General features: G+C 39.6%; 1 protein-coding gene across 1 annotated transcript; it reads right to left on the reverse strand.

The window, feature by feature from the left end:
* Nucleotides 1–9971: 9971 nt before the first annotated feature.
* Nucleotides 9972–12575, reverse strand: LOC124115763 (sialin-like). Its single transcript, XM_046476883.2, has 3 exons — nt 12542–12575; nt 11766–12010; nt 9972–10981 (listed from the first exon to the last, which is right to left on the reverse strand). Exons 1-3 carry the CDS (start codon nt 12552–12554, stop codon nt 10808–10810), a joined length of 432 nt encoding a protein of 143 aa, XP_046332839.2. The 5' UTR covers nt 12555–12575; the 3' UTR covers nt 9972–10807.
* Nucleotides 12576–12637: the final 62 nt, after the last annotated feature.

Genomic DNA, 12637 nt, shown 5'->3' on the forward strand with positions numbered 1-12637 from the left:
CCAACCTGAGGATCTAAACAAACTACTCCAAATAAGCGATAAATCTACTATATTCCTAGGAGACCTTAACGCTCACCATCCTACATGGAGCATAGATGATAAAATAGATAATCATGGCAAATTAATCTCCGAATGGATAGAAACAAACGACCTAGTACTCCTTAATAGCAACCAACCCACGAGGTACGATAAGATAAACCAACAAATGTCGGCTATCGACCTAACCATATGCACCGCAGATCTAGCCCAAAGTACTCAATGGGAAGTGCACGACGTCCCGCTAGGTAGTGACCACCTCCCCATAAACATAACCATAGGAATTACAAACGTACCAATCCAAACAGAAAACCAAGAACCAAAATTCCATTACAATAAAGCTAACTGGGACCAATTCCAAGATATCTGCAACGAAGCTAACTTAAACGAAATAGAAAATAATGATCCAGAAACCTATTGTAAAAACCTAACAGACTATATAATAAACGCAGCCAAAACCTCCATCCCCTTCAAAACATCTAAGACAGGCAAACCGACGGTGCCATGGTGGAATGAGGAAATAGAACAGACTAGACGAAAACGTAAATCAGCCTTCAATAAAGCAAAACGCGACTACAAATATTTAAACATAGCCCACGAACTAAACCACCAGGTTCAAAAACTAGTCCAAATAGCCAAAAGTAGAGACTGGAAAAATTCTACGTAATCCAAAACAGGAAAAAGGGCACAGCCCCAGGATTAGACCTAACTTCTTACCAAATAATTAAAAAACTACCCCTAAAACTACTCCAGGCACTACTCAAACTATACAATCTCATCTACCTAAACGGACAGGTTCCTACTCCCTGGAAACAGGCCCTAGTCATACCAATCCCTAAACCAAATAAACCAGCTAATCAAGCTAACTCATATAGACCAATATCTCTAACTTCAAACTTATGTAAAGTAATGGAATCAATGGCTAAAAATAGATTACAACATTACTTAACCCAAAATAACATCATAAACCCAGATCAAAGCGGTTTCACTCCTGGCCGCTCAACCCTAGATAACCTCGCCCGACTAGAACAAGATATTAAGACAGGACAACTAAATAAACAATATACCACAGGCATCTTCTTAGACTTCTCTAAAGCTTTCGACATGGTATGGCACGATGGGCTAATACAAAAACTTTAAAAAAATAGGACTCAAAGGTCAGATAATAAACTACATCCAGGACTTCCTAAACAATCGTAAAATAACCGTGGGTATAGACCAAACTCTATCGGACCAATGTCCCCTAGAAAATGGTACTCCACAGGGCAGTATCATCAGCCCCGCCCTCTTCAATATAATGATAAACGATCTATTCGAGAGCCTATCCCCTAAAGTAAACACATCAAAATTCGCGGATGATGGAGCCATCTGGATCCGCACTAAAAGCATGAACATGGTCCAAAATTTACTCCAAAAATCTCTTAATAAAATACAACAATGGGCTGACAAATGGGGCTTCTCCCTTAACTCAGAAAAAACAACAGGAATAGTATTCAAACATAAAAACATGAAACCCGCCTCCCCAAACCTCCAGCTAAACAATCAAACAATCAAATTTCAAAAACAAACCAAATTCTTAGGACTTATTTTCGATGAACATCTCACCTGGGATGCTCACATCAAAAACCTAACAACTAAATGCAGTAAAGACCTAAACACCCTAAGATGCCTAACTGGCTCTAACTGGGGAGCATCCAAAGATACCCTCCTCTCTCTCTACATATCACTAATTAGATCAAAACTAGACTACGGCTGCGCCATATACAACACCCTAAACAACTCTCTATCTAAAAAACTTGACTCAATACAATATCAGGCTCTCAAACTAATTACACGCACCCAACATGGCACCTCCTACACCTAACTTCAGGCCTTAACAGGAGAAATGCCACTAAGTCTACGCAGGCAACAGCTAAGCTTAAATTTCTGGGCCGCGTCCCAATCAAACCCTCTCATCCAAAACTTAATAAACCAAAACATCAGCCCCAAAAACCAAGCTGTAGCTCGTAAACACCCCTTACTTACCCCAATATCCCAAAGAATAACAAACTACCTAAATGAACACCAAATTAAAAATCTTAAACAAACTGCAAACAATCAAATATCTTCACCCCTAAACTTAAAATACCCAAAATAGACACAACACTAGCTAGCCAAATAAATAAACAAACCGACCCAAACATAGCTAAAACTACCACACTAGCATACCTACACGAAAATTGGCCAAATTGGTGTCACATTTACACGGACGGATCCTCAGATCCGACCTCCAAACACACAGGTTTCGGAGTCCATACCACACAACCAACTAAAACCACACAATCCTTCCGACTCCCAAACAACCAATCAATATTCACGGCAGAACTAATGGGCATGGCCTCAGCCCTCCATAATCAAGAATAAAAAACACACCAAAAAATCCTAATACTTACCGACTCCCTAAGTGGACTGCAAGCCCTCCAAAACACAAATACCCAAAACCGACCTAAATTAATAAATCAAATACTTAAAAGCTCCAACGACCTAACTAAGGCAGGCAAACAAATAACCTTCTTGTGGATACCCGCCCACGTAGGAATATACGGTAATGAAAACGCCGATAAAGCAGCTAAACTATCCCTCAAAATCCCAGAAATAAGCTTAAACTTACCCATCTCAAAATCAGAAATTAAAAGTGTAAACAAGCAAAAAATCACAAAAAAATGGCATAACCTATATCTAAACTCAAATAGCCAAATCAAAAAAGTGCTCAGCAAACCACTAACCAATTCAAAAATTCTCCATCCATCCAAAAAAATCGAGAGTAATCACTAAACTCCAAACAGGACACACCAACCTAAATAACCACCTAAAAATTTAAAAAAAAACACACTACAGGTAACTGCCCACACTGCAAACAACCAGAAACCCCAGAACACGCACTCATCCACTGCACACACTACCTAACACATCGAACCGCATTACAAACCACCCTCAATCTAAATAAGGCTCTAACTCTAGAAGCAATACTAAACCCACAAAATAAACTAGAAAACTTCAAGGCCTTAGGCGTATTCTTAATAAAAACGGAACTAATAAAACGCATCTAAAAACACAATAACCTACCAAATCAAAATCACATAAACAAACAAACATCCACCATACCCAGCTCCCTTAGTTCTCCTCCCCAATCCCATCGGCATCTATTCCAAATCTCAAAATTCCCAAATTCTATATAAGCAACCCCTAAAACCCACCTCTTGGGTTGCACAGACCACTTTCGCCCCTTTCGGAAACACATTAAATGGCCTGACCGGGCCCGTGTGCGAAATACGCATCAGTCGGAAAGCGCACGTTAAATCTCCAAAGTAAGTAAGTAAGTATTTGCTATCCGTTATTGAGGTGCATAGTCTTTGGTGCAACTTTTCTGTAATGTACGGGTTTGTCTCGGTCGATCAAGAAGGCATGTAATCCGCACCCTACAGATGCAAGCAAACAACCTGTGAGTTGGGTTTAATAGCGAGAATAGACTCGAGTTAGTTGGCAGACCTAGTATGTTTGGTTCGAATCATCTAAACCACAAAATCATCTTTTGTTTGTAATTTTACAGTATATTTTCCATATCAATAAGTCTAGAGGTCAGTTTGACACCCGTCACAACACACAATGTCTAGGCATACATGTAGACAGGAAAAACCCCATCTAACTATGATGGATTGTGTTGATCGAATTTATTGCTAAATTAATGTTTAACATAATCCCTCTTCTCTTCTCAAATTTTGAAAAAGGTATACTACTTTATATATGCAAACTGTTAAAGATGTACTATATATCCTTCGTAATCAGGCTCAGACCTCTTCAGAGTCGACTCGTATGTGGACGATCTTTAGAAAGTGAACAGATATTTGAGTCGTTTGCCATCTTGGTGAAACCATGACAACTGGGATAGTGCCGATAACCCTGGAGTGAGTGAGTGAGTTAAGATTTATAGTCACATCGGAAATAGTTCAGCCATATCGTGACTAAATCAAGTATTACATTAATAATACATAAATATAGCCATTAAAATCTGTCGACAAAGGACAGTAAAAACACTAGACTATCACAGGTGTAGATTGTAAAACTAGCATATCATAATAAAATTCGTAACAATTCACAACAGTACACAATAAAAATGGGCTATAGATCACCAATAGCCAAAGGTAGGTCACCATACTAGGTAAAGGAGAGGATGGCCGACATATGTTTCGAAAATTACTGTGTCATATTTTGATATTGACCAGCGAAATAGGGGTGAAGAAATACACTCATGGACATTACAAGGCACGGACCATCCCTTCACAGACCGCCGTCATATAGCTGTAATATTGCTGAGTACGGCGTTTAACAACAAAGAAACAGACAAACGTGGTATGACTGACGACGGATGACCTCAAAGGCCTAGTGCGGGCCTGTGGTAGTTACCGGCAGAGGTGGGAGGAAACTTTTATTATTCTTTCATCCCTGTCCCCTGAACTACAGTTTTGGTTTGTCATGTCACATCTTCGTAAAATCTAAAACAATAAAACGTCTTCATCGCCCAAAGTGAAATGTTCCCCTGATGTCCTTTTTTCTTTACGTGGCACACATATGTGTGAATGTCATCTCAATTCGAGAATTTCGTCTGAGTGAAGCACACGTATAATGATGTGGTCAGGATAGACTTTCAATAATTGGAGATTACTTCAAAACACGAATGAGATCCTAATTTTAAAAATAATTGAGACAAGACCAGCGGAATTCAAAGTCTCGCGAGACTCAACGAGATCTCGCCATTCTCCAATTATTAGTGAAGTGCCAGCAAAAAGAATATCAAGACAAAAACTACAACAACTCAAGTGTGAAGAAAAGAACTTTATTATCATAGAGGGACAAGAGGGCTTCCCTGGCACAGTTTGGGCTCATTGAGTCAAAACCAAACCGAAATTGTTCACTGGGTCTCCTTGCACAATTTGCACAAAGTTTGGATCTTTTTTCGTTCAGTCTCTTAATCCCACTATTCAACGGTTGGTTGGTTGGTTAGTTTGTTGTTTAACGCCGCACCCAGCAATATTCCAGCTATATGACGGTAAATAATCGAATCTGGACCAGACAATCCAGTGATTAATATCATGAGCATCGATCCACGCAATTGGGATCGATGCCATGTATCAACCAAGTCAGCGAGTCTGACCACCCGATCCCGTTAGTCGCCTCTTACGACAAGCATAGACGCCTTTTACGGCAAGCATGAGGGGTTGCTGAAGACCTGTTCTACCCCGGACATTCACGGGTCACTACTCTACGGTAACAAGTTTCACTATTCCGCAGGAAAGAGAACTTCTGCTCCCATGCACTCCTTGAAACAAAAACAACCTGTTTGAGAGCAATGAGGCAATTATCAAATGGGAGAACAAGAACAAAAAATAGGGAAAGGGTGATATCTTGTCATTTGTCATAACATTAGGATTTCATTTCACACACTACAAGTGTTGAAGAAATTTCCAATTTCATTTCATTATCTCGGCAAGATACTCAAGTGTTAGTGTAAAGCCTATCTTGAGAGAACTGCAGTCTTGATATCACAACCATTCGGTTCCCAACAATAAAATCTCTTAAAGGTTGACATTGGATGATTTCGGTAGCCACATACCCCTACCCATACCTTCAGTGCTTTAGAAGTTTATGCATTCCTTGTTGAATGAGCCTTGAAATCCGATGTGTCCATGTTGGCCTATTCCATCATAAATACGAATCTGCAAATCAGAGCTGATACATGTGCACAAAGAAACAGATCCGCAAAGCGCGGAGCGTGATTGGTGCCTATGGGTATGCCTACTTCTTGACTAAATGTTTTATCCAAAAATTTCAGCATTTCCCCAGTAAATGCCCGATGGCATTTGCTTTCAGTTTTTACATGAACCTCTGAAGATAGATATGTAACCGTATCTATGGTCATCGTCTTTTGTAACAAAAGCCCCTTGGATCAAGGAATGAAGTTTACCTTAAGTTTGTCATGTGTGATAGTGATGTACGAAGTTGAAAAATCAAATGTTTGACAGAACTGAAGCTGGTTCTTTTCTGAGGTTGTAAACCGTCAGGCATTCTTTTGAGTTTTTTTTAGAATCCACATGGTATTAATTCCGCCTGTCTCAAATACTTTCTGTGAATATAAAGAAAGCCATTCTTTGATTGCATTAATGATTATGGTTAATCTTTGAGACAGGGATTTGGTTGTGCATTTTCTGGACCCAGCAATATATCTCTCTGTGTTCGGATTTTTATGGTGCTTTGTCCAATACAAATGGATGGGACATGTCCCCAGGTTGTAGAGTCAAGTCAAAAGTTGATAGTATTGATGCATGGTTTTGGTAGATTTCTTCCTCAGTTAACATACTGGCCTTATATGTGGCATTAGTTAATATGTCACTTATACCAAGTTCATTGATGATACAATTAATGTAGTGATGCTAACATATAATGGTTATGTCATTTGAGACCTTTTCAGTGGGAACAACTACAAACTCTAGGGCAACCAAACTTTGGATGACAGCTGGGTGTGACAGAACGGGTTTTTCCATTTTTGTTTCCTCTTATTCAATGTGTGCATATTACCAATGTCACTCACTGACTTAACCCACTCTGAAAGACATCCAACAGGTTCCAACAGGCCCATTTATTGGCATATGCTTCGACAGCATAAATAATTATTTTAAAGTTGCGATCCCATTTGGCAGGAGGCTGATGCCGATATTTTTGTCGATTTACAAATAACTGACGAGGGTTGTTATCGTCAAAAATAGAGAAGTCAACTGTGATTATAAGACCTACAGGTTGGTAGCAGAATGATGAGTCTTGGCAGCTACAAGTAGTGACTCAACGTTCTGCAACCCTCACCTATAATTGGATGAATTCCCTTGTTTGCAAATTTCAAGGATTTTCGTTGTGTGTCTTGGAAAATCTCAATATTGTACGAGCGCATCTCTCGATTTGCTGCAACTTACATTAAACACTACTGCCACATAGCAATACACGGAGATGTGTGCAGCTACATATGTTTTGTGACGTTTATGCCAAACGAAATATACATCATGTAGGATCCACACATTGTACTTCAAACATTTTGCAATGCAAGTCAGCTTTGTGACTAGGAATCATAAGCTGGGCCTCACTACTAAGTGTGTCAATCAAATTGCTTGTCTGGTTTGTAACTTTGTGTGGAGGTCACACAAGACAGGTACTCAAAACCTGATGAATGCAAATAACAAATCATGGGACACGTACATTTTGCCACGCGTATCTGCGTGAATCGTTATACTATCAATAAATCCTTGTCTGAGAGCCCGGTACGTGTATGCCCTATCAAGCGACTACTTAGTAATGCAACGACACGTTTAAGTAGAACGAACAAATGAATACAAATATATGGCCTAGTCAGTTGAGCAAGCTATTTCCGTTATCATTACTAGACGAAACACGTCAAAGGTGGCATGATTTCAACTGAGCAGCTTTATGCAATTCTCATTCAACTGATAATATCAAATGTGGTAAAAATTCATTAATATCACCAATTCTAAATTGTAACAATGTTTTAAAATATTCATGCTTTAGTGAGTGTGTGAGTGAGGTTTTACGCCGCTTTTAGCAATATTCAAGCAATATCACGGCGGGGACACCACATTGTATCAATGTCGGGAATGGAACCCGGGTCTTCGGCGTGACGAGAGAACGCTTTAACCACTAGGATATTCGACTGCCCCTATTCATGCTTTAATAAACAGGAGTCAACTCAACTGGATCCCAACGTTTGATGACAAGCATATTTGCCTATCCTGCATCATGATCACACCTTGCATTCACAAAACGGAGACCTGTAGGCATGCACAGAATAATCAAACAAAGACCATGCATAGTCACGTCTCTCGAAGCGTCATCTTCATAGTTGTTGTCTCACATCCATTCTTCAGTTTATATCATCGCCATATCAGGAGAACTGATTGACATATGCTTCTATTGTTGGTAATATATCCGCTTCTGTGCTCTTACAGGTGGTCCCCTCAATAGGAAAGTATCCAGCACTGTAAACATGTATCGACAGCTGTAGAGCTGATTTGTCTGTTTTATTGGTTTTATTCCTTTCCTTATTCGTCTTCTGACGAAAACCATCACTTGCAGGTTTGGTTCTTTTGTGTAGATTTGGACGTGTTTTGAATACATCTACACAACGTTTACTTGTTTTTATCGACTCATCAGTGTGTTTACGTTAGCTACCGTATTTCTCACAGGAAGTTCTAAATTGTCTAATATTCATGTTCTGATCAATGTGGTCGAAACGTAATCTAATATCTCATATCCATGGAGGAGGAGGCTCGTGCCCAGCGTTCTGTTGGTTCAGACGGAAGGGGGAGGTTCGCTTGTGTAGTCGTGCCAGAGGAAACTGTCATGGCTTCCATCTGCCTGCCGTGTTCACTTGATATTGACATTGAAAGAAGACAGGTATCCCGAACTCTGGGGATTTTGTGCCTTAGAAAAGTCCACATTGTCCACAAAGTGACCTTACTGCATTTGGTAACTTCTTGTGAACAATTTAGATGATAAACGTCGTTAAAGCTCATTTTCTCTCTCATTTGACGAGCGTCCACCATCATGTTGTTTACAGGAGCACGCCACCACCACTTGTCAATATAACTGACTACAAGAGAAGGACAGTCTCTTCAGAGTATTAATTGTATCAGTGGATTTCTTACAATACACATTTTCATTCCTGATAGGGATATTTTATCTTTCCATGATATACAAAACTGAATCTCATGATATGCCAAGTGTATATTTTCAGAGAATGTCATATCTGATTATCCTTATCAAACAGTGAGTAATATATATGAGACAACTGTAAAAGTACAAAACGAACTGAACAATAATATACCAGTAATCGTTTACATATTCATGTGTAATAGATGTGTGTTGCGTAGCAGTATCCCTGAATAGATGTGTAAGATGGATGCGTAAGGCAACTGTATGATCCTGAATGATGTGTGAGGTTGTGCAGTAAGCTTATACTTGAATATGGAATGGATGTTTTAGATGCATCACTAGCGCTGAACAGCTGAACATACATTTTGTATGAAGATGTAGGATGTAAATGATCCCTAAATAAAAAATACATTGAAAAATGTGTCGGATGTCCCTGTAATCATGAAGATACGCCTTTAAGCAGGATGAAAGTGTGTGATGCGTACCATTAACCTGTCAGTATTCTTTAGGGACAAACACAGTATGTGAAATGTATTTGGAGACCAACATGTTGGCGTGCATATTGATCAGCTTAATCTTCCAAGATCAGCTGACCGTGATTCAAATTGAAAACTCACTCTAATGGTGATTCGTTGTTTGTAAACACGGCACTCATGGATTGCCTCTCGACCTCCTTCAGAGTTTGCATCCTTCCCCAACCCCTGCCCCCAAAACATTAAGCTAACACACCTTGACACCATTGACATTTGACTGTCGGTCGATCCGATAGCTATTTACTAGTACTGGTGTGAAAGCACGTGAAGATCCGAGTGGAGAATGGGTCTTCAGCAACCCATTGCTTGCCGTAAAAGGCGACTTATGGCATCGAGTGATCAGGCTCGCTGATTTGTTTTAAGCATGATATCGTATCCGAATTGCGTAGATCGATGCTCATGATGTAAATGCAGTCTGGTCTAGACTCGATTATTTACAGACCTACGGCATAAAGCTGTAATATCCCTTCATTGCGTAGTTAAACAACAAACAAGCTAATATATCACATGTCACTCATTCTGCTAGAACTCGACAACCGGCTTTATGTATGTCAGGATACACATTTACATTTCTGATTAAATACTCTCTCCCTAGTTCGACCAACAGGGGTACATGTCACGTTTCTTATATATGTATTCGCAATTCTTATATAAATAAACCATTTAATATTCTGTGATTGTGAAATTTACAAACTAAACGCTTTAACAACAAACAAACAAAACAAAATCCACTTGACTATCGTCGAGTTGGATGCAAATATGACAACGGATGTTCAGCATCCCTCGTATCAGTATTGAGGCTGTTAGAACGTGTCGAGTCCTGTGCATCCAGTCCAATTGGACCCGAGAAGAAAAGTGTTAGAAGTGGTCTTCGGCAACTCATGCTTGTAAGAGACGACTAACGGGATCTGGTGGCCAGGCTCGCTGACTTGATTCGCATATGCCAGTTGCGTAGACCGCTGCCTATCATGTCAATCACTGGATTGTCTGGTCCAGACTCGATTCTTTACAATCCGCCGCCATATATCTGGAATATTTGTGAGTGCGACTAAAACATCGTTTCATAATGCAGACTTCCCACGTCTTTCACTCGTTCACATATTTCTGAGCATTTAAGTTCAAAATTAATGAAGTTTAAAATTATAAAAAATAGTACATAAATAGTGCATATGAAAGCATGAACATTGGAATAAATGATGGTTTATTTATAACCATGAAATTATATGATGGGATACACTTGCAGTTATCTAGTTGAATCAGGAAAATAAATATAGGTTCAACCTAAACAAAGCTCCCAGAAGATGAGGTTTGAATAGAAATCGTGATCGGAGCAGGTGCTGTTTCACTGAATTTAATTAAATATTCTGCACAGGGTTTCTGTGCCAGTCAAATGCTTTGATGTTGCTACGATGGTTGTTCAGGTTTCAAAATCGTTTGGAGATATCTAATATACTGTAACTACAGAAATATCAAAGGATTCTCCAGGGTTATAATTTATCTTCAGTGCGATCCTCAGTAAGACTGTCCACTGTGGTTGTATCGTCAACAGGAGGTAGAGCCCAGGGTTGTGGGGTGGTCGTAGAAAACAGGAAGACAATGGTTGACATGAGCAGCAAAGCCGCTGCTACGTAGAACGCAGACTGCCACTCACTCTGGGAACCCTGGGGAAACATGGGGAAATAACGACATTTTGTCATTGTTAAAACGTTCTGTAAAGATGTCATGTGTTATTATATACACAACAAAACCCTATCCATAATCATAAGCCATCTGTACTAAAAACATAGTTCAAAATACGATTCCGACTATATCATATGCATGTTGATGAATCCCTATCAAACAGTGATGATACCAGGTGTTTGCGATAGGTGAGCGCATCCTGTCCCTCCCGTCCGTCACAAACACATGCAAAATAAAGTCAAGTGTACACGTGAAAAACCCATGGGAACATATGGTAGAGGTTAAAATACAATTGGAAATGCCCTCCACCGGTCTACCATAGAACTTTGGAAAACTTTACTAATGAGATGAATGTTGTAACTTTGATCAAACAGCATTTTAGCAGGATATTTATGGCGCACTTTAAAATCTTTTCAGAGATCGTGCTCGATAGAATCTCAGAAGTTGTGAAATGTAGACACCAAAGCCTGGTTACAGTGTTTCTGGTCCAGTTATATAGAAAGTATCATACTAATAATCATAGACTGGTCCGAAACATCAGTTTTGAATATGATGTGTGTTCACAACTTCATGTTCATATTTGGGTAGACAGACGTTGAGCACAGAGGCATTCCTCATATAACATAATTCACAAAAGGTTTCAACCTTTATTAGCCTCGTGTTATCAGAAATGTACAGACGGCTAATGCCCTGACATAGGCTCACACGAACAGTGTGCTCAGATTAGCTAACACCGTCCCCTAATGCAATGGTATCTATACTCACTGTAGGGGTCAGTAGTGACACAACATAGGGCGCCACTATCCCTGGTATACTGGCAATGGTGTTAGACACGGCGAAGAGAATTGCAGAATGGGCAAGGGCGATCTCTACAAAGGTCACCAAAAACCCTCCAGAGAAGGACAGTCCACTCAATGCCCCTGCTACACAGAGCAATGCGACTGCGGGTATCTGACTTCTACAGTCGAGCTTTGCCAATGTGATCATCAGGACTGCCGGTACAGCGCAAGCTGAAGAAACAATGGTCTATGTGAGTGAAGTTGTGTGTCTTGAGAATCTTTCATGTAATAAGGTATGTTATCGTCATAAGCTTTGCCCTAATATTCGTAGTAACTTCAAATATACCTGTATCATGATAATAAAAATAATATTGGGACGCAACGTTCAATTATTTTCCAAAGATAAATTTCAAAGACAACATTAACATTTGCAAGCACTACCACCTACGTGTAATTTAATCTTATGTTTGATGGTGGCTAAAATGAAACAAACAAGAAATGATTATTCGATGGTGACGTATTTGATACGGTTATCATAGTTACGACATGGCCTTTACGTTTGCAGTGTTTAGGCGACTGTTTTCATCCTGGTAACGTTTGTAATAACGTTTGAAATGTTTTGATCTATTCCAATTTCCATGTGTTCATTTTCTTTTGCTCGGCAGTTTATGAGAACAATTGTGACAATAATGACTCTTAAACACCATGCTAACGTTAAACAGAATAAACACAACAAGAAACGAGAACGAGAGCAATTAGCACCTAGAGAATTCATGAGCTTCCTTGTGTTGTCACATGAGAGATACTTCTTCTTTATAAGTGCATCCGCCAGCCAGCCAGCCAGAAATACAAAGAGAC

Source organism: Haliotis rufescens, unplaced genomic scaffold (genome assembly GCF_023055435.1).
Source record: "Haliotis rufescens isolate VD_foot unplaced genomic scaffold, xgHalRufe1.0.p SCAF_4, whole genome shotgun sequence".
NCBI classification, from domain to species: Eukaryota; Metazoa; Mollusca; class Gastropoda; order Lepetellida; family Haliotidae; genus Haliotis; species Haliotis rufescens.